At 39.6% G+C, this 22,801-nt stretch overlaps 1 protein-coding gene across 2 annotated transcripts in view; it reads right to left on the bottom strand.

Annotated features, from left to right (window-relative positions):
* The window catches only part of HTR4 (5-hydroxytryptamine receptor 4), a 155,460-nt gene that overhangs the window by 31,972 nt on the left and 100,687 nt on the right, over positions 1–22,801 (bottom strand). For both annotated transcript variants that reach the window (XM_027081665.1, XM_027081666.1), the window contains exons 3-4: positions 19,782–19,907; positions 18,306–18,506 (exon numbers count right to left, since the gene is read on the bottom strand). In XM_027081665.1, coding sequence (XP_026937466.1) covers positions 18,306–18,506; positions 19,782–19,907 — 327 coding nt within the window. The remainder of the gene's footprint in view (positions 1–18,305; positions 18,507–19,781; positions 19,908–22,801) is intronic.

Here is a 22,801-nt window from a genome sequence, read left to right as displayed (position 1 = left end):
GAATTCACCAAGTCCTACAACAGTACATTCTAAACTCAAGGCTCTCCTGAAGTTAAAAAGGTCTCCTCCAAAATGGATTTTCTGTAACTTCCAGTTTTACCCTCTGTCTCAATTTAAAATTTCTATCTCTAATTCTTCTTCTGCACAGTACTCCTACAGATACCTGAAGAGAGCTTCTACATTCCTCTTAAGTTTTATTTTCTGCAGGTAAAAATATTCACAGTTGTATTCAACCAGGGTTGATTCTGCATGCCAAAGGATATTTGGTAATGTATGGAGACATATTTTGTTGCCATAACTGGAAAGGGTGATGCTACTGGCAACCAGTGGGTAAAGATCAGGGATGCTGCCAAATGTCTTACAAGGCACAAGACAGCCCCCTACAACAAAGAATCATCTGGTCTACAAGAACAGTAGTGCCACATTTGAGAAACTTCGGTTTAGAGGAGGTGATTTTCACCAACAGCAGGGGCTCTGTGTCCTCTGTATGTTACAGTGTGCCATTCCCTCTTAAGAGTGGGAGCCACAAGGAGAGCATAATACTCTGGTGTATCCTATACAGACCAGAAAAGAAAGAACGTCACCTTCTATCCTGCCTGCCATAACTTAACACAACCTGTGGGACACCCAGCAGTACAAGACACCTGTACCTTCTCAGAGCTATGATCTAGGACAGGAGGTGAGAAAAGTCTACCCCTAACTGATTTATAAGTTCCAGAGATGTTTGCCTGTTCACAATTGTATCCTCAATGTCTAGTACAATGCTAGATATAGAGTAATGCTCACAAAAGGGCTGAATAAATAGTAAACCCTGAATAACTACCAATTAAAATAAATTACATTAAAATGTGGAACCAGGTTTTTGGGATGTGAAAGGTCATATCTAGTAGAGGGATGGGGAAAGGCTATCTCCAATAAGTGTCTTTTAAGTTGGATTTCAGAGACTGGGCAAGGACAGTGGAGGAGAAAGTATAATCCAGTTGCTATAAAGAGCATGGACAAAGACCTGGACACAGAAATTGTATATATATAAATATATATCCATCTATAAATATACATGCATGTATCCACATACCCATATAAATATAACAGAGTACAAGTTAACTGGATGGTAGAGTGTTTATATGGAAGTAGAAGTAAGCCTAGAAAACTGGCTGAAGGGCAGATTTCAGAGCAATGGTTCTCCAACATAGTGTGCTTCAGAATCACCTAGAGAGCTTGTTGAAACACCGATTGTAGGCAGATCTTGAATGAGGCCCAAGAATTTGCATTTCTGATACGTTCTCAAGTGATGTTGCTGCTGGTGGTTTGGAGATCACACTTTGAGAACTACTGTCTTAGAGGAGTGCTATACTCGGAGGAATCACCAAAAGTTCTTTTTGAACTGGAAAATGTCCATCACAATCAACACTGCTCTACCAAAGGAGCTGAATTACAACAAACTCAAGAGACAGAGTGATTGGTTCACAGGCTAGGTGGATAGTATTCATCAGAAAAACCAATTCTGTCTCATCTCAGGACTAATCTATTAGGTCTGTTCTCTAGACTTCCATTGGACAATTGGCATTCTTTTTTAACTAGAAAACTTTTACACAGTGGTTAAGTAAATGTTCAAATGACAAGTGAGGTTCCAGATGGTCAGGATTAACTAAAATGTAGCAAGGATATTTACAAAGTAATATCTTATGCAAAACAGTTCTAAGTATTGCTCACAAAACTCCATTAAAACCCACTTTGGTAGACCAGCCATCAGCTTCCCCAACCACAGCCATGTGTAAATGTGTGAGCAAATTGCTTTTAAATGTCTCTGGGGACACAATTTACTTTGACAACTCTTAGAAGGCAGTTATGTATTTTAAGTTCCATGCTAATCTCTTCCCCACTCTACCTGCAATTAAGGAAAATTCTTCCTCCTCACTTCCTGCCCTCCCAAGCACAGTGAAGGCAGAAAGAGCAAACAGAACAACCTGGAACCCTAGACTCTCAGAATCAGAGGAGATTTTAGCAGTCATCGTACGTTTTTGCATCTGGGTACCAACTCTGTGGTCTTGGGATCAGTTACTTAACCTCTCCAAGATTCAGTTTCCTCATCTGTAAAGTGGAGATCATTATGTCCAGCTCATTGACTGGCTGTGGGAATTGATGAAATAATACGTTTAAAACTTAGGAAGTTCCTGGCACATAAAGCTTAATAAATAGCAATTACTATTTTTATTCTCAGACCCTCTGATCTTATATGTATACATATACTTATTTCATGCATGTTACTGTAAACAAAGTTAAATACATTTTGGAACCAGGGACTCTAAATTATTTAACAAATAAAATAGAAGCCACTGGGTTCAAAATCTCTCTTAGTAGTTGATTCTAAGAAACAAAAGGTAAATGAGTTGGTCCCTAAAGGTGAATGGAAACGATAAGACCATACTGGCTACAATCAAAGGGGTTGATTAGATGTAGTATCCTCTCATAGACTTAATCCAGGCCCAGTTCTTCTAACTGAGATGGCTGAAGACAGCATCTTGGGTGATCACTGAGCCCAAATTTCCAATCAAGATCAGCTAAAGACCCCTCCCACCCCCCAGGCCTGAGTGAGCCAGAGCCCCCTGATCAGCTGCTACTTTAACCCGGTCCTGTCTGGGTGGGGAACAGACACCCTCAGGTGACCTAGATGTAAAGGCAGGGCCAAATCCAAAGCTGAACCCCAGGAGCTCTGCGAACAAAGAAGAGAAAGGGAAATTTCTTGCAGAAGGCTCAGGAGCAGCGGATTAAATCTCCACAATCAACTTGATGTACGCTGCATCTCTAGAATACCTGAATAGACAACAAATCATCCCAAAATTGGGTCAGTGCACTTTGGGAGCAACTGTAGACTTCGGGTTTGCTTTCTGCATCTAATTTGTTTCTGATTTTATGTTTATCTTAATTTAGTATTTAGAGCTTATTATCATTGGTAGATTTGTTTACTAATTTGGTTGCTCTCTTCCTTTTTATATATATATATTTTTTTTCCTTTTTCTCTTTTTGTGAGTGTGTATGTGTATGCTTCTTTGTGTGATTTTTCTCACTATAGCTTTGCTTTTACCACTTATCCTAGGGTTCTGTCTGTCCTTTTTTTTTTTTTTTTAAGCATAGTTTTAGCACTTGCTATCATTGGTGGATTTGTTTATTGGCTTGGCTGCTCTCTTCTTTCTTTTTATTACTCTTTTATTTTTTTATTATTATTATTTTTTTGTGGTACGCGGGCCTCTTACTGCTGCGGCCTCCCGTGTTGCGGAACACAGGCTCTGGATGCGTAGGCCCAGTGGCCATGGCCCACAGGCCCAGCCGCTCTGTGACATGCAGGATCCTCCTGGACCGGGGCACAAACCCACGTCCCCCACATCGGCAGGTGGACTCCCAACCACTGTGCCACCGGGAAGCCCTATTTTTTGTATTTTTAATAATATTCTTTTATTTTAATAACATTTTTAAATTTATTTATTTATTTTTCTTTTGTTCTCTTTTTTCTCCCTTTTCTTTATGAGCCATGTGGCTGACAGGGCCTTGGTGCTCCGGTCAGGTGTCAGGCCTGAGCCTCTGAGGTGGGAGAGCCGAGTTCATGACATTGGTCCACCAGAGACCTCCCAGCCCCATGCAATATCAATCGGCGAATACTCTCCCAGAGATCTCCAACTAAATGCTAAGACCTGGCTCCACTCAACGGCCAGCAAGCTGCAGTGCTGGACACCCCATGCCAAACAACTACAAGACAGGAACAAAATCCGACCCATTTGCAGAGAGACTGCCTAAAATCATAATAAGTCCACAGACACCCCAAAACACACCACCAGACGTGGTCCTCCCCATAAGAAAGACAAGATCCAGCCTCATCCATCAGAACACAGGCACCAGTCCCTTCCACCAGGAAGCCTACACAACCCACTGAACCTACCTTACCCACTAGGGGCAGACACCAAAAACAACAGGAACTACGAACCTGCAGCCTGTGAAAAGGAGACCCCAAATGCAATAAATTAAGCAAAATGAGAAGACAGAGAAATACAGAGCAGATGAAGAAGCACGGTAAAAACCAACCAGACCAAACAAATGAAGAGGAAACAGGAAGTCTACCTGAAAAAGAATTCAGAGTAATGATAGTAAAGATATCCAAAATCTTGGAAATAGAATGGAGAAAATACAAGAAACGTTTAACAAGGACCTAGAAGAACTAAAGAGCAAACAAACAATGATGAACAAAACAATAAATGAAATTAAAAATTCTCTAGAAGGAATCAATAGTGGAATAACTGAGACAGAAGAACAGATAAGCGACCTGGAAGATAAAACAGTGGAAATAGCTACCGCAGAGCAGAATAAAGAAAAAAGAATGAAAAGAATTCAGGAAAGTCTCAGAGACCTCTGGGACAACATTAAATGCACCAACATTTGAATTATAGGGGTCCCAGAAGAAGAAGAGAAAAAGAAAGGGACTGAGAAAATATTTGAAGAAATTATAGTTAAAAACTTCCCTAATATGGGGGAAAGGAAATAGTCAACCAAGTCCAGGAAGTGCAGAGAGTCCCATACAGGATAAATCCAAGGAGAAACACGCCAAGACACATATTAATCAAACTATCAAAAATTAAATACAAAGAAAAAATATTAAAAGCAGCAAGGGAAAAATAACAAATAACATACAAGGGAATCCCCATAAGGTTAACAGCTGATCTTTCAGCAGAAACTCTGCAGAGTCTCCCTCTGCCAGAAGGGAGTGGCAGGACATATTTAAAGTGATGAAAGGGAAAAGTCTACAACCAAGTTTATTCTACTCAGCAAGGGTCTCCTTCAGATTCGATGGAGAAATTAAAACCTTTACAGACAAGCAAAAGCTAAGCAAATTCAGCACCACCAAACCAGGTTTACAACAAATGGTAAATGAACTTCTCTAGGCAAGAAACACAAGGGAAGGAAAAGACCCACAATAACAAACCCAAAGCAATTAAGAAAATATGAATAGGAACATACATATTGATAACTACCTTAAATGTAAATGGATTAAATGCTCCAACCAAATGATATATACTGGCTGAATGGATACAAATACAAGACCCATATATATGCTGTCTACAAGAAACCCAACTCAGACCTAGGGACACATATAGACAGAAAGTGAAGGGGATGGAAAAAGATATTCCATGCAAATGGAAATCAAAAGAAAGCTAGAGTAGCAATTCTCATATCACACAAAATACACTTTTTAAAATAAAGACTATTACAAGAGACAAAGAAGAACACTATAGAATGATCAAGGGATCAATCCAAGAAGAAGAAGATATAACAACTGTAAACATTTATGCACCCAACATAGGAGCACTTCAATTCATAAGGCAAATGCTAACATCCATAAAAGGGGAAATCGACAGAAACACAATCATAGTAGATGACTTTAACACCCCACTTTAACCAATGGATAGACTATCCAAAATAAAAATAAATAAGGAAACACAAGCTTTAAATGATACATTAAACAAGATGGACATGTAGGACATTCTGTCCAAAAACAACAGAATATACTTTCTTCTCAAGTGCTCATGGAATTCTCTAGGACAGATCATATCTTGGGTCACAAATCAAGCCTTGGTAAACATAAGAAACTTGAAATCATATCAACTATCTTTTCCGACCACAACGCTATGAGACTAGATATCAATTACAGGAAAAAATCTGTAAAAAATACAAACACGTGGAGGCTAAATAATACACTAATAACCAAGAGAACACTGAAGAAATCAAAAAATACCTAGAAACAAATGACAATGAATACCCGATGACCCAAAACTTATGGAATGCAGCAAAAGCAATTCCATTGTATTGTTTATAGCAATACGATCCTACCTCAAGAAACAAGAAACATCTCAAATAAACAACCTAACCTTACACCTAAAGCAATTAGAGAAAGAAGAACAAAAAAATCCCAAAGATAGCAGAAGGAAAGAAACCATAAAGATCAGATCAGAAATAAATGTAAAAGAAATGAAGGAAATGATAGCAACAATCAATAAAACTAAAAGCTGGTTCTTTAAGAAGATAAACAAAATTGATAAACCATTAGCCAGACTCATCAAGAAAAAAAGGGAGAAGACTCAAATCAATTGAATTAGAAATGATAATGGAGAAGTAACAACTGACACTGCAGAAATACAGAGGATCATGAGAGATTATTACAAGCAACTATATGCCAATAAAATGGAAAACCTGGAAGAAATGTACAAATTCTTAGAAAAGCACAACCTTCCAAGACTGAACCAGGAAGAAATAGAAAATATAAACAGACCAATCACAAGCACTGAAATTGAAACTGTGATTAAAAATCTTCCAAGAAACAAAAGCCCAGGACCAGATGGCTTCACAGGCGAATTCTATCAAACATTTAGAGAAGAGCTAAAACCTATCATTCTCAAGCTCTTCCAAAATATAGCAGAGGGAGGAACACTCCCAAACTCATTCTACGAGGCCACCATCACCCTGATACCAAAACCAGACAAAGATGTGACAAAAAAAAGAAAACTATACGCCAATATCAATGATGAACATAGATGCAAAAATCCTCAACAGAATACTAGCAAATATAAGCCAACAGCACATTAAAAGGATCATACACCATGATCAAGTGGGGTTTATTCCAGGAATGCAAGGATTCTTCAATGTATGCAAATCAATCAATGTGATAAACCATATTAACAAATTGAAGGAGAAAAACCATATGATCATCTCAATTGATGCAGAAAAGGCTTTCGACAAATTTCAACACCCATTTATGAGAAAAACCCTCCAGAAAGTAGGCATAGAGGGAAGTTACCTCAACATAATAAAGACCATATATGACAACCCTACAGTCAACATCGTTCTCAACAGTGAAAAACGGAAAGCATTTCCTCTAAGATCAGGAACAAGACAAGGTTGTCCACTCTCACCGCTATTATTCAACACAGTTTTGGAAGCTCTAGCCACGGCAATCAGAGAAGATAAAGAAATAAAAGGAACCCAAATTGGAAAAGAAGAAGTTAAGCTGTCACTGTTTGAGAATCTGTCACTGTTAGAGAATCTGAAAGATGTTAACAGAAAACTACTAGAGCTAATCAATGAATTTGGTAAAGTAGCAGGATACAAAATTAATGCACAGAAATCTCTTGCATTCCTATACATTAATGATGAAAAATCTGAAAGAGAAATTAAGGAAACACTCCCATTTACCACTGCAACAAAAAGAATAAAATACCTAGGAATAAACCTACCTAAGGAGACAAAAGACCTGTATGCAGAAAACTAAAAGACACTGATGAAAGAAATTAAAGATGATACAAACAGATGGAGAGATATACCATGTTCTTGTATTGGAAGAATCAACATTGTGAAAATGACTGTACTACCCAAAGCAATCTATAGATTCAATGCAGTCCCTGTCAAACTACCAATGGCATTTTTCAGAGAACTAGAAGAAAAAATTTCACAATTTGTATGAAACACAAAAGACCCTGAATAGCCAAAACAATCTTGAGAAAGAAAAATGGAGCTGGAGGAATCAGGCTCCCTGACTTCAGACTATACTACAAAGCTACAGTAATCAAGACAGTATGGTACTGGCACAAAAACAGAAATACAGATCAATGGAACAGGATAGAAAGCCCAGAGATAAACCCACACACCTATGGTCACCTTATCTTTGATAAAGGAGGCAAGAATATATAGTGGAGAAAAGAAAGCCTCTTCAATAAGTGGTGGTGAGAAAACTGGACAGCTACATGTAAAAGAATGAAATTAGAACACTCCCTAATACCATACACAAAATTAAACTCAAAACGGATTAAAGACCTAAATGTAAGGCCAGACACCATCAAACTCTTAGAGTAAAACATAGGTAGAACACTCTATGACATAAATCACAGCAAGATCCTTTTTTACCCACCTCCTAGAGAAATGGAAATAAAAACAAAAATAAACAAATGGGACCTAATGAAACTTCAAAGCTTTTGCACAGCAAAGGAAACCATAAACAAGACGAAAAGACAACCCTCAGAACGGGAGAAAATATTTGCAAATGAAGCAGCTGACAAAGTATTAATCTCCAAAACATACAAGCAACTCATGCAGCTCAATATCAAAAAAGCAAACAACCCAAACCAAAAATGGGCAGAAGACCTAAATAGACATTTCTCCAAAGAAGATATACAGATTGCCAACAAACACATGAAAGAATGCTCAACATCATTAATCATTAGAGAAATGAAAATCAAAACTACAATGAGGTATCATCTCACACAGGTCAGAATGGCCATCATCAAAAGATCTACAAACAATAAATGCTGGAGTGGGTGTGGAGAAAAGGGAACCATCTTGCACTGTAGATGGGAATGTAAATTGATACAGCCACTATGGAGAATTGTATGGAAGTTCCTTAAAAATCTACAAATAGAACTACCATATGACTCAGCAATCCCACTACTGGGCCTATACCCTGAGAAAACCATAATTCAAAAAGAGTCATGTACCAAAATGTTCATTGCAGCTCTATTTACAATAGCCAGGACATGGAAGCAACCTAAGTGTCCATCATCGGATGAGTGGATAAAGAAGATGTGGCACATACATACAATGGAATATTACTCAGCCATAAAGAGAAACGAAATTGAGTTATTTGTATGTAGTGAGGTGGATGGACCTAGAGTCTGTCATACAGAGTGAAGTAAGTCAGAAAGAGAAAAACAAATACTGTATGCTAACAGATATATATGGAATCTGAAAAAAAAAATGGTTCTGAAGAACCTAGGGGCAGGACAGGAATAAAGACGTACAGAATGGACTTGCGGACACGGGGAGGGAGAAGGGTAAGCTGGGACGAAGTGAGAGAGTGGCATGGACATATATACACTACCAAATGTAAAATAGATAGCTAGTGGGAAGCAGCTACATAGCACAGGGAGATCAGCTCGGTGCTTTGTGAACACTTAGAGGGGTGGGATAGTGAGGGTGGCAGCGGGGGAGACGCAAGAGGAAAGAGATATGGGGATATATGTATATGTACAACTGATTCACTTTCTTATAAAGCAGAAACTAACACACCATTGTAAAGCAATTAATACTCCAATAAAGATGTTAAATAAGAAAAAAAAAAAAAAGGATGGCCACTTCTCTCATCCAGAGGTAAGGCATCTGCCCCCTTCCCACAGGGCTGCCCTGAGACTTGTTTGACCAACAGAGTACATTGGAAGTGTTGTATGCCAGTCCAACGCCCAACTGTTAAGAGGACCCTTGGTTTCTCAGAGCCAGGAGCTGTCACATAAAAAATCTAGCATGCATCAACATGAGATCATGAATAGGGACCAAAGGGGAGAGACTCCCTTCTGTCAGAGATATGGATTGGTTCTCCATCTTTGTCCTGGTTTTTTTGTTTTTTGGGGGGGTTTTGTTGGCCATGCCACGTGACTTGCAGGATCTTAGTTCCCCAACCAGGGAGTGAACCCAGGCCCCAGCTGTGAAAGAGCCAAGTCCTAACCACTGGACTGCCAGGGAACTCCATCCTCGTTTTTTATAGTACCTTGGAGATATCTGTGACATAGCATTTTTCTAACTGTAATAATTATCCACTTCCTTCTCTGCTACAATTACTACTATTCCTACTATACACACCACCTATTTTTTGAGAACATATTCTGTGTCAGAAGTATATTCTACATTATATCTAATTCCTACAGCAACTCTGCAAGGCAACATTCAACATCCACATTTTAAATATAAGGAAACTGAGGCCCAGAGAATTTAATCCATTTGCCCAACATCACACAGCCAGGATATGGTAAAACTGGGACTTAAACCTACATTTGCCAAAGTCCATGCCGTAGTAATGCTGACAAAAAGCAAGGCTAGACAGAAGTAACCCTATCTAGGAAGAGGAAGGAAAGTATGCAGTGCCCTTTAAGCTTTTTTAGCTGAGGACACAAGAAAAAAGACATATTTAAAGATTAACCTGATAGATAAGATAATACACAGGAATAATAACTAAGAAGCTACTGCAATAATCCGAAATGGGATGAAAAAATGTATAAAGAGGAGGAAGATGGGTTTGAAAGATATTTATGAAAATATAGCTATGACTTGGCATCCAGCTGGTCATGGTAAATAAATTAAAGATGTCCTCAGAGAATTACCTTTAAATGACTAAAAGTTGACTAATAAATGCACCTTTGATGTACAAAGTGGAAAAGGATATCTGTTTACGATGGAAATTTCCATTCTGAGCACACTGGGTTTGAGAAGACAGAAAGATGCTTAAGGCAAGATGTCGAACAGGCAGCTAGCTGTTCAACAGAGGCAGAGGACCCAGCATGGGACAAGACTGCAGGAGAGATGAGGGCAGGCAAGCAAAGCCACAGGATGGGTGAGGTCTCCAAAAAAGAGAAGGGAGATACCCAGGGTTGGAAGGCTGAGGGTCTAACCTTGAAGGACACTCAGCTATGCAAATAGGAAGAAAAAGACAAGTATCAGTGTCTAGGAAGGCACCCACAAGAGTCACCAGGAATTTGCATTGGGAAAGGGAAACAATAATGGAATAATAACTGTAGTTAACATTTATTGAATGCTTACTAGTTGCCACATACTAGTTTAAGTTCTTTGCATATAATCAGTAATTTAGTCTTCACAAACTCCAAATGGAATATACTATAATTAATACAATTTTGCCGATGAGAAGATTAAACTCAGAGAATTTCAATAACTTCCTTAAGATCATACAGTTGGTAACTGGTCAATCTGGGATTGAATCCAGGAAACCTAGCACCCCAGGCCTCGTTCTTATATATCTATATATCAAGATTTCTAAAAGGGGAGAAAAGCTAACACTAAAGTCATATCAAACCACAAGTCACATCTGAGAGCATTCTATGCTCAGCTAAACATGCCTGGAGCAGCTACTGGGGATCTGTAAGAAGAACACAGAAACAGATGAGATAAAGGCTGACTCTCAAGGAGCTGGTAGTCTAGGGTGAGACAGATAAATAAACCAATTATTAAAATGAGTGATAACTGCTATGTTAATATTTAACATTCTATGGGAGCTCAGAGAAAGAAATAACAAATTTTCTTTGGGAATGAAGCTCAGCCAGTTAGTGGAGAAGGTGAGTATTGAAGAAGGGTGGATGGTCCACCAGGAAAAGAAAAGAAACTCAAGATACAGGTGCAACATGGAATTATGAGGAAACACACCATACTCAGGAAATGATAACAGACCACTCATGGGTGGGAGTAGAGATACGAAAGACAAAGACTGAGGATAATTCTGGGGAAAGGACTGAAAGATAAGCTAAGAATTTAGCCTATATTTGATACTGTGAAACTGAAAAACCTCTGGGGCTTTGCACATGCTGATGTCTAGAACTGTCGCTCCCCATACCTCACCCTCTCCCCCTTCACCTACTGGCATCTACATCATCTACAGATCCCAGCTTCAGCATCACTTCTTCTGAAAGCTTTCCCTGCACTGGAGGTCACATGCTCCAACAACTTCCTTGACTTCCCCTTATTCTATTTCAATGACCACCAATTTTACTATAATTACCTATTCACTATCTGTATTCTCCACTAGACTAAAATCTCTGTGATTCAGAGCTTTTCTGATTGTTCACCACTGCACCTCCAGTGCTCTACTCACCTTGTGGCAATTAGTAAGCACTCAATAAGTATTTGATGAAATTAATATAAAAATAAGATTTCATATCCTCTAGCATGAAACTCAACAAATATTATTATTACATACAAAGCATGAACCTCAAAGAGTATGTGAGAAGGGGAAATTTATAATCCCCACTCCTTGCAGAACTGTATTTCAATCCTATTGGGAAAACAAATGTAATTGTGTGACACAAGTTCACAGTGACAGACACTTTTCATTTATACATTGCAAAATTGAGTTATGCTCCAGGGAGATCGTTAAGAAATGCAGGCACACTTATCTCCAGCACAGGATGAAATATGCAATCTTTAAGTCAGAATTGTATGTTTTACTGTACAAGCAAAATTGTTTTAAAAGAAAATCTGTGACTGAGAAACTGTTGGAGGATTTTTGCAGATAAAACACATCAAATTCCTGGGCTGCCAAGCGGAAGGGTGACAATTCAGATGGACATATCAAAGAGAAAATCTTGCAATGCTATAGATGATGGTACCCTCAATGAAGTGAAATAGCTTTTTTAAAGGGAACTATATTTGAGCCAAATGCAGGGCAAAATACAGCATGATCAGAGAAAGAGGATAGGAATGGTTAAAAGTCTGAGAAGTATGGCATATGAAGCCAGTGGAAGGATCTAGCAATATGTGGCATAATATAAAGAAGACTTGGGGATGACACACCTCTGTCATGTTGTAGAGGCTCCATAAAGATACCTGTAAGTCCTTTGGTCAGCTTAAGAGAAGTTGATATCTGCTATCCTCGTCTGCCCAACATCCCTCTTTCCAGAAGGAAATGCCATTTTCCTGCAACATATACTTCTGGTAAAGCTGGCAGTCACAGTGCCTCACCTCTGACCAGCAACCTGATGTGTCATCCCCACCCCACGATGGTTAGTCATGAGGAGAGTGTCTGACTCAAGCAAAGCCAACCAAAGTTCTTCAATGAGAAATAGCATTTGTTTCTCTTCTTTGGACTCATGAGTTAAGGATGGTTTAAGACATATGTTTGCCTATAGCTATTTTTCTGAACACAGCCTGAGAATGAATCCAACAACAAAACAGCATAGGGACAAAGAGACAGATATAAATATGGGTACAGACATAGAGAAATAGAGACAGAGAGGGAGACACAGAGAGAAAGAGAAGGAAAGAAGGAGACAAAAAGGAGAGGGAGACAGAGACACAGGGAGAGAGCTAGACTAGATGATAATGTTCAAGCCCTGCAGAGCCATGTCTGAAGCCTGACTTTTCAGCTATGAACCAATCAGTTTATTTTCTGTTACATGATGCTGAAAAAGACCTCAGTAATACATCATCCGAGAAGCAAGTTGGTAAAAACACTATACTCAGGCAATTCATTAGGATATATACAGAGAAAGCCGTCTTCAAAGTCTTATTTAATAAACCCATTTGAATAAACTAAAAACATGTTCATAACAAGTCTGCTTATTGTATGTGAAATGATTGGGATTTAGAGGGGGTACTATTTACAGTTGTTAAATCTCTAGGGTGTACAGCGGTGGAAGTGGAGAGGAAGAAATGGGGACATTTTTACATTTTTACTTGTGAAATAACTTTTTTTTTTTTTACAATGCTCAGGTATTATTATTATGATTTTTTAAAAACTGTGATGATTATAAAAGATCTTGCCGGAATAGATCAAACACAAGGTCATGAACTGGGGTGGGGTGATCGAAGATGACGTGAGGGTCCTCGCGAGGAAGAATCTGCCAACAGGAGATGGTGAAGGCTCCCTTGGGGGTAGATCCTAGGGCATTTTGTGAGGAGGCAGAGAGAACTCACTGGTCAGAAAGATGTCCATGCTCCCCACCTTGTTCTGACCTCAGAGGGAACTTCTAACACTAAAGTCAAAATGTTCTCAGCGATTTGAGGAATGTGCTGTCCCAGGAGCACTTTCAGCTAAAAGGCTATTGTGGACATGCTTACATTCAAGAAGTATTAACTTCTAGTAAAGAGAAAACTGAATACATATTTCAGAAATTAGTAAAAATGAAGGCTCCCAGCAAAAATCCAAACGACCATCCAGCCTAGCCAACACTACCCCCTACTGTGCCCATATAACCATTGTTAATAGTTTGGTACAATTTCATTCCTACTCTCTCTCACACTCACTCATTCATGTACACCCAGATACAAACATCTATATATTTACTTTATAAAAGTGGAATTAGGGCTTCCCTGGTAGCACAGTGGTTGAGAGTCCGCCTGCCAATGCAGGGGACACGGGTTCGTGCCCCGGTCTGGGAAGATCCCACATGCCGCGGAGCGGCTGGGCCCGTGAGCCATGGCCGCTGAGCCTGTGCATCTGGAGCCTGTGCTCCACAATGGGCGAGGCCACAGCGGTGAGAGGCCCGCATACCGCAAAAAAAAAAAAAAAAAAGTGGAATTATTCTAAACATTAAAGTCTGAAACTTGCTTTTCTTCCCCACATAATAAACCAGTGATATCTTTCTAGGACAACACATGAGCTATTTCTCATGGTTTTTAATGGCTGCATTATGTTCCACTTAAAAACCAGTACTCCGTTACAAATACTTGGTTTTAATTTTCACAGTAACTTCAGATTTAAAATAATCAACTGTATGTAAAGCTTTAATGCAGTTTTTGACCTCCCGTGACCCATACTATATGATGCATGTATTTAAATCATATTTTGGAAAATACTTCTAATGAGTCAATAAACTTTCATTAATAGGTTTCGATTCTCAAAGCACCAGGAAGCACAGTGGATAGAAGATGGTGGTTGGAGAAATGCATTCAATAATATATTAATGAAGTCTTGCATTTTACTTTGATACAGAAGTCTGCCATCTGGGTGGAATTAGGAATCAAGGTGAGCATTCTTGCTCGAGAGGCACTACCCTATATCAGTCACCCCCAAAGACTGAGGGCAGCTTTAGAGAGAAGGACAAGATACCTTGCTAGGAGTCACTTGGCGAGCAGCAACATCACACCTCTCTGAGACATTCACTCTGTACTTCAGGCTGTCTCATGGCAGCCCAATTGTCATGCTGGGAGGAATACAGCAAAATAGAAGCTAGATGTAAATAAATCATACTCTTGCAGGCTAAAATGTCCTGTAACATCCAGAGTGAACCTTCTACCTCAATGAGAATGTCACTCTTGGGACAGGAAATGATGGGAGATAAATGGCAAGTTTCCAAGACTCCCAGAAGAAAACAAAACCATTTGACTCCATTTAACTTACAGTATTAGAATTTTGATGTCCACTATCAGAGAAGGAAATGGAATTATTGGCAGAACTATTAAAAAAAAAGAATGTGCTGAACGGTCCATTTGTTCAATGGTGTTTACAAAATACCTAAGTCAGTGTTTATGTAATTACTAGTAAACTATCAATCTCCCAATTAAAAGGTAAGTTCTGTGAGGGGAGGAGCCTTGTCCTTATTCATGTCCTTGATCTTTTTCCCATTGGGGGAGATAGAGACATTTAAGAAAAAATTAAAGAAAAATCAATTGTGGTTTTAATCACAATTGCACTAAGTTTTCAAAGGAGAAGGATGGTTTTGATTGGCTCAGAGAGGACTTCTGCAAGGAAGAGAGGATTGAGCTAAAATGTGAAAGACATTCAAGAGAGGAGGGAGCAAAGGAGCTTTCTGGGCAGAGGGATGAGCCAAGGCTGAAGTGGCTGAGCACAGAGCACTGCAAAAAGAGAAAAAATGTCGAGTGAAGCTGGTGAAGGACATGAAGGGCATAACATGGGGATGGGAACATAGACAGGAAATAGATGGTGCAAAACCCTACAGGTCAAGGAATTTGGTCTTATCCTCGATGCAATGAACAGCCATTGAAGGGTTTTAAGCAAAGGAACAACGGGATAAGAGCTGCAGTATTAAAAGATCACTGAGATCTTGTAAGTATCAAGCGGATTAGCAGGGATAAAATAGAGGATAAATTAGTGGGGATAAAATGGGAGATTGTTGCAGCGACATACAAGAGATGATATTAGCTTGCACTAGGATGACAGAAATGGGAAGAAATAGACTAGGATCTGTGCAGGAAGGAAAATCAGTAGGACTTGTCATTATTTAAATGTAGGGGATAAGGGAAGACCGCGTCTAGAGTAACTACCTGGTTTCTGGATGTGGCAGCTGCTGGAAAAGCCATGCATTGAGCAGGAGGTCCAAGTTTGGTAAGAAAGATCATGAGTTGTATGGATAGTTACAAGAAACTGGAACTAACACCCACTAACATGGAGGGCTGCACCAAGCTGGGCCAATGCTATGCCTTAAATGGATCATCTAACTTCACCCTAACTGCCATCTGATAAAATAGGTGCTACTGCCCGCATTTTCAGAGGTAAGAAAACCGAGGCTCAGCAAGGCTTAGTAACTTATCACCATTCTCAGAGCTAAAAGCTGGCTGAGCTGGGATTTGAACCTGGATTACCTCCATTCTAAAGCCGATGGTTCTTAATTACCAGCCCATACTGCTTCATGACAACTGAGGCCTACTCAGGGAAAATTTCATGGTTTCAAAAGGTGATAGTCAACCTGGAACTCTGAAGCCAAACCTTCCTAGGAAACCTTCAGTTCTTCTCTCAAGGCTGCCCAGAGAAAACCATCCACATCAGGAAGATGATTCTACGTTTTCCCCCATTCTTCACTCCCCACCCACTCAGGCTTTTTGCCCAAACCTCAAGGTTACCTCCAGGTGCCCTGATCTCCTCAACTTTGCCTTCTCCAAGTTCCTATAATACTTTTAGTCTCACCACTTATTTTGGCAACGATCACATGCAGGCTACCCTGCAGGATGTCCATATATTTTCTGTTTCCTCACATTTTATTTTTTCTAATGTGAACTTTTTTTACAGTATATACTGACTGTCTTAAAAAGTCTTTCATGCACTGAAATCAGATTGTTGCAAATAAGCTAATAAACACAAATTTCAAATTGTGACACTATGGTTCTGCCTGCCAACCAACAGTTCTGTTTTACCCATGTTACCCTCTCTAGTTGTAGAGTGGAATCTCATTATACATTGCATTTAAATTATGTACATTCATCTATACGTTCTTGGCAGAGCAAGAGAGAGAGAACATGTACAATTTAAATAGATCAGGCCATTACGCATGCCATTCTAATCAATAAGCACCTGTTCCATAAAATTGGAGATGAATTTGCTGTTCCCTCAGCTGGTTTCAGTCCCTAAGGATCTTTCACAGCATGAGTAATTACCTGGGAAAACTCTGATTTTAGTGTATAAAGGTACATTTTTTGTTTTATTTAAAAAAATGTTTATATCTTTATTGGAGTATAATTGCTTTACAATGTTGTATTAGTTTCTGCTGTACAACAAAGTGAATCAGCTACACATATACATATGTCCCCATATCCCCTCCCTCTTGAGCCTCCCTCCCACCCTCCCTATCCCACCCCTCTAGGTTGTCACAAAGCATCAAGTTGATCCCCCTGTGCTATGCAGCAGCTTCCCACTAGCTATCCATTATACATTTGGTAGTGTATATATGTCAATGCTACTGTCTCACTTCGTTCCAGTTTCCCCTTCCCCCCCACCTCTTCCCCTTCCTCAAGTCTGTTCTCTACGTCTGCATCTTTATTCCTGCCCTGCCACTAGGTTCATCAGTAAAAGGTATATATTTTAGGTATAGCACAATCTCTAATTTTAAGTCAACTATTCTTCCTATTCCTCTAATAAAGAAACAGTGACCTATCCCAAGACTAGGTGGAAAGCTGGGTCTTCTGGACTAATCAAGAGACAGTAAGAGATTGTCCCTGGCAATTCTGCTAACATGAGATATTTCACACCACACTTTCTTTTGGGAACTACCCTTAAGATATGACTACAGTGATGGCAGCATATGTTAGTGTAATAGTATGACTTTTCAACTGCATTCTGACTTTATTATTGAATATAAATAAGCAGGAATTGGAAAATGAAAAGTGCTCATACAAATGGTAAACATGCACCTCCAACAAATGAGGCAAAGATAGAAATCTTTAGGCCTCCTGAAGTCAAATGTGAAGAAGAAGAACACATTTATGCAACAAGAATGAAATGCTAGCTTGGGTCCAAAAAGCAAACAATTATTTGGGATTTTATAATCACCTTTGACTTTCTGGAAAAGAGGCTCCCCGGTCACAGGCACAAACCTAAATATGCACACAAAATGATGATACAGACACATTTTCAGAAGGTCATGTTCAAACAGAATACTCTCGTTCTGAACCACCCTGCTGCCTACTGGGCAGAGAGATTAATTCTTGCTTCTCAGCATCCTCAGAATTTTCTTCGTGCCATCAGTATACAACTTAGGGCTCTATCTGTGGGAAACATGATTGCAGCTTAGACTGTAAGCTCCTTGCAGGCAGGTTCTTGGCCTTACTAATCTCTACGTCTGCAGCACCTTAGAGAATGCCTGACTAAAAAGGGTGCTGTGCTAAAGCTGGAGAGTGAATGAATACGTGAATAGCCAGATTTACCTCTCTGAGATTCATTTCCTCTAATGAATTAGGGAAGAAAGAAAGACACAGCCCAATAGCCATCCGGCTGTTGTCTCCAGCACGGAGCTCCACTACGCAAATGGCTCTGGCCTTACCTATCCAGAGAAATACAGCACAGGTGAAAAATCGATGCCGTTGTGAGCAGGACATCTAGAGATGTCCGGACGAGGCAAAACATCTCCCCATAAATCCAGACGTCTTGAACCAGCTCAATGGCACCAAAGGGCATCACCAGCACTGACACCAGCAGATCCGCAAAGGCAAGAGACACAATGAAATAATTGGTTTTTATTTTCCTGTGGGTGAAAAAGTATAAGGGAGGAAGCAGTGGGAAGGATGAAGGAAGGAGGTTAGGGGGAAAGGAGTAGGAGAGAAAAGAGGCGGGAAAGGAAGCAAAGAAAGAAGGAAAGAAGGGAGGGAAGAAAAGGAAAGAAAAGTCAGATGTGCAACATATTCTGTGAGATTCAGTTTCCCCTTCTGTCACATGCGTGGTCCAGTCACTTCAGACTTCTCCAGACCCCTTTGCACCAGAAGCCCTCTCTTGCCCTCCCCTGTGACCACAATGGCCTGACTTGAGCCCCCGATGCACAGAGTCCCTGAGTCTCAAGGGTTTTTACAGGGTGCTCTCTCTCCCCACCGTTGGCCTAGCTACACTCCATCTACCCTTTAGGCCTCGGTTTAGTCATTCTCAGAACACCCTCCCAAGGGGCCCCCTTAAAAAAAAGTGTCAAATTCCACCGTCTTCCACTCTTTGACTACCATGTGCCTCACATTTGCCACACTTGTTAGAATTTAGTTTTTACACTTTCTTGATTAGAGCATGTCTTGCTTAAAGAGGAAGCAGCAGATGAGATAGGACTGCATCTTTTATCCCCCTTTACGGCTTGGTGGCTCTTAATCTAGCCTGCACACTAGAATCACCTAGTAAATTTTTCTAAGTATTGATGCCCAGGTCTCACCCCAGATCAATTAGTCCAGGGACTCTGTGTGATTAATCCACTTACCCACCCCCAAGTTTGCCAGATAAAATATAGGGCGCCCAATTAAATTTGAATTTCAGATAAACAATGAATAATTTTCTAATATATCACAAATATTGCATGGGACATACTCATGCCACATATTAGTAATTTTAAAAGGGTCTTCAAGTGATTCTAAATGCAGCCAAGGATGAAGCAGAAAGAGCAGAAGACCCATGTTTAAATCCTAGATCAACTACTAGTCATCTACCCTTTCTCTGAACCAATTAATAAAGTGGGGAGGTTAGATTAGATGTGCTCTCAGCAATTATATATAGAGTGATCACAACTATTACAGAAAAAACAACATAGGAAACAGGAAAAAAGACAGGATAGAAATTCACTTATGTGCTTGTACTACTGGTCATGTTAGAACTATGGGATTATACGTGATTTTTTTCCATGCTCTATTTTCCAAACATCATTCCCATGAATCTTTTTCCCTTCATAATTACAAATTATAATGGAAATTATAAATTCAGACCTCAGTTTTCCAGGGACAGCCCAGAACTCCACCCAGGTTTCCTCATGAGGTTGCCTCACGTGACTCACCTGAGCTGCCTGTCCCTGCACACAGCCACCATCACCAGCAGGTTCCCCAAGACTGCCATCAGGATAACAGCCGACAGAAATGTGAGCAGCACAACTTTCTCCACTGACCCGAAACCCTCCTTGGAACTGGAAGACACACAAACACAAAGAATTGAAGGAAACTCTGAGACACAGGAAAGAAAATTAGTCTTTTCCTCATTCATCTTCAGGAAGGTAACTTCACTATCAAAGCTGCAACACACATATATTGTGCACCTAATATATGCCAATGTCTGCACTTGTCACTTTACATGTTATCCTGGTTAACTCCTACATAATGAGGAGGCTCAGAGAGGTGGATTAACTATCTTGAGATTGCACAGTGATTCTCCATCAGGGAACTTGAGGCTTTCCTTCAGAGCACTGACCTCAGCTTGTGCTCAGAAATGTTTTTTGGTTGATTCTTGTTTGGCACACCTACTCAGCTAGGTTGTAAGCTCCATGGGGCAGGGACACCGTCTGTTTTATCCACTGACAAATTCAATTTCAATGTATCATTCATATTTATCGAATGCAGGAAAGATGACTTTGAATGAGTGAATGACAGTAACTTGAACCACTGTGTGAATACAAGGACCACCCTGTTTTCAGTACCACATCCCAGCCCACGCAGAAGCTGCTGTGTGCATGTGGGCTGTCCAAGGAGTAGGTCATGGCTGAAGGCTGTTCTTATATGGCTGACCTGGACAAACTGATCCCGTATTCTGCAAAGCCCATTGGAAAGACAGCAGACAATCAATAAACTCAGGGACTCCTTTCACTGCCCTGAACTACATTTCTTTTGGTGCCCAATATAACAGTTCAAATTTGTGTTCTTGTAAATTTCAGCAACTGATTTGATTCTATAAACCCTGCCCTCCTACTGTCAACTCAGCATTTTGTCTTACTAACTTGGAAGTGAGTGTCCCCTATCAATAAAAGCATAATGAATGCAGGTTATTCAGAAGCTACAGGAAAAGTTTCATTTTCAATAGAGTAGTAAAATGTTCTTTTTAAATGAAGTTTCAAAGGATCTTAAAACTCTTAGACCCAAACGCACATTTCAATACAGAGAAACTAAGGCCCAGAGAGGGGAACTGAGTTGTCAGAGCACATTAGTGGCTAGTCTGGGAGAAGCTGCTTGTTCTGTAGGCCACCACTAGGAACACAGGTCCCACTGAACCAAGAAAGATCTGTCTTTACTGAGCTCTTCTGACTGAAAACCAAGATGGCTGCTGGTCCCAAATCGCAGCAGCCCATGAAGTCTGGGCTCTGGCTTTGTCCAAAACTTTTTCCATTAGGCCTGGCATGGAAGACAAGGTGACAACTGGAATAAGGAGTCAGAAAGTTCCACTCTGCTCACAAGTGGTTTTATTGCTTCACTTGAGTCCTTATGACTAGGGTTCAGATGAAAAGAAATTTGAGGTACGTCCATCTAAATCACCCTTCCACACCTAAATTCCAACTATCGACAGTACGAAAAATGGACAAGTAAGATTTAACTCAATGAGGAAAAAGAATTCAGTAGCATGTTTTGGCTATCCAAAACTATTTTGATTTTAGGCCATGTTAATTGAGGTAAAGTGTCTAATAAAGGAGGTGATAATGCTCTTTTCCTTGTCCTTCTCAGAGGCTCTGATTCAGAGCCCCTCTGAAACTTGTTCCCCCCTCAAGGTCTCTACACTTGTGCCTTCTTCCTGGAATGCTTCTTCTCAATATTCAGGTCTCAGATTAAAATTAACTCCCATTTAATGTGCCACAGCCAACAAACATTTTTCATTTTCTTTATAACATTTATTGTTATCTGAAATTACTTATGTTATTGTCTGTGCCCTACCCCCACAGACTCACTTTTGGTTATCTTTTTCACCACAATTCCCAGCACCTGGCACGGTGTCTAATCTACAGCATGTGTAGTGTAAAGGTGGATGCAGTACATAGGAAGTGCACAATTACTTGCTGAGTGAAAGACACTGTGTTCATAATGGTGAGGTTTATTCTTCAATGTCTTTGAAGACAGGCTGCAGGTATAGAAAAGCTTTTACCTAGACAAGAGAAGACCCAAGGATGAGACATAAAAGCTATTTTTAACTACCTGAGGACGGTCCTTTGAAATAAGAGTAGATTTATGCATTCATTCATTCATTCCACAATACTTTGTTGTTGTTTATTTTTTTGCTGCGTTTAACATACAACTCTTAACTGTATAAGAGTTACATATTATAAAGAAAACTTCTTAAAGCAAAATATACCCTCTTTGCTAAAACAGCTAATTAACCAAGAGACGATGCTTTAAGTATATAGAATATTCTCTTTAAAACATGCTTTAAAAATTATTTATATGTTTATGATAAATTTTCCTTAGAAAATTTTGTTAAAATAAATAGGAAAAAAATTAAAGGGGTTCTCTGAATGCTTCATTATTAAATAACCCAAAGTTTTTTTTTTTGAATTTTATTTTATTTATTTTCTTATACAGCAGGTTCTTATTAGTCATCCATTTTATACACATCAGTGTATACATGTCAATACCAATCTCCCAATTCATCACAGCACCCCCACCACCCCACCACTTCCCCCCTTGGTGTCCATACGTTTGTTCTCTACATCTGTGTCTCACTTTCTGCCCTGTAAACCAGTTCACCTGTACCATTTTTCTAGGTTCCACATACATGTGTTAATACACGATATTTGTTTTTATCTTTCTGACTTACTTCACTCTGTATAACAGTCTCTAGATCCATCCACATCTCAACAAATGACCCAATTTTGTTCCTTTTTATGGCTGAGTAATATTCCATTGTATATATGTGCCACATCTTCTTTATCGATTTGTCTGTCGATAGGCATTTAGCTTGCTTCCATGACCTGGCTATTGTAAATAGTGCCACAATGAACACTGGGGTGCATGTGTCTTTTTGAATTATGGTTTTCTCTGGTTATATGTCCAGTCGTGGGATTGCTGGGTCATATGGTAATTCTATTTTTAGTTTTTTAAGGAC

The sequence above is a fragment of the Aethalodelphis obliquidens genome, unplaced genomic scaffold (genome assembly GCF_003676395.1).
Source record: "Aethalodelphis obliquidens isolate GAN/ISIS:26980383/991018 unplaced genomic scaffold, ASM367639v1 scaffold45, whole genome shotgun sequence".
In the NCBI taxonomy this organism is placed as follows: Eukaryota; Metazoa; Chordata; class Mammalia; order Artiodactyla; family Delphinidae; genus Aethalodelphis; species Aethalodelphis obliquidens.
Note: the sequence above shows the minus strand (reverse complement) of the source record. Positions and strands in the feature narration are given on the sequence as shown.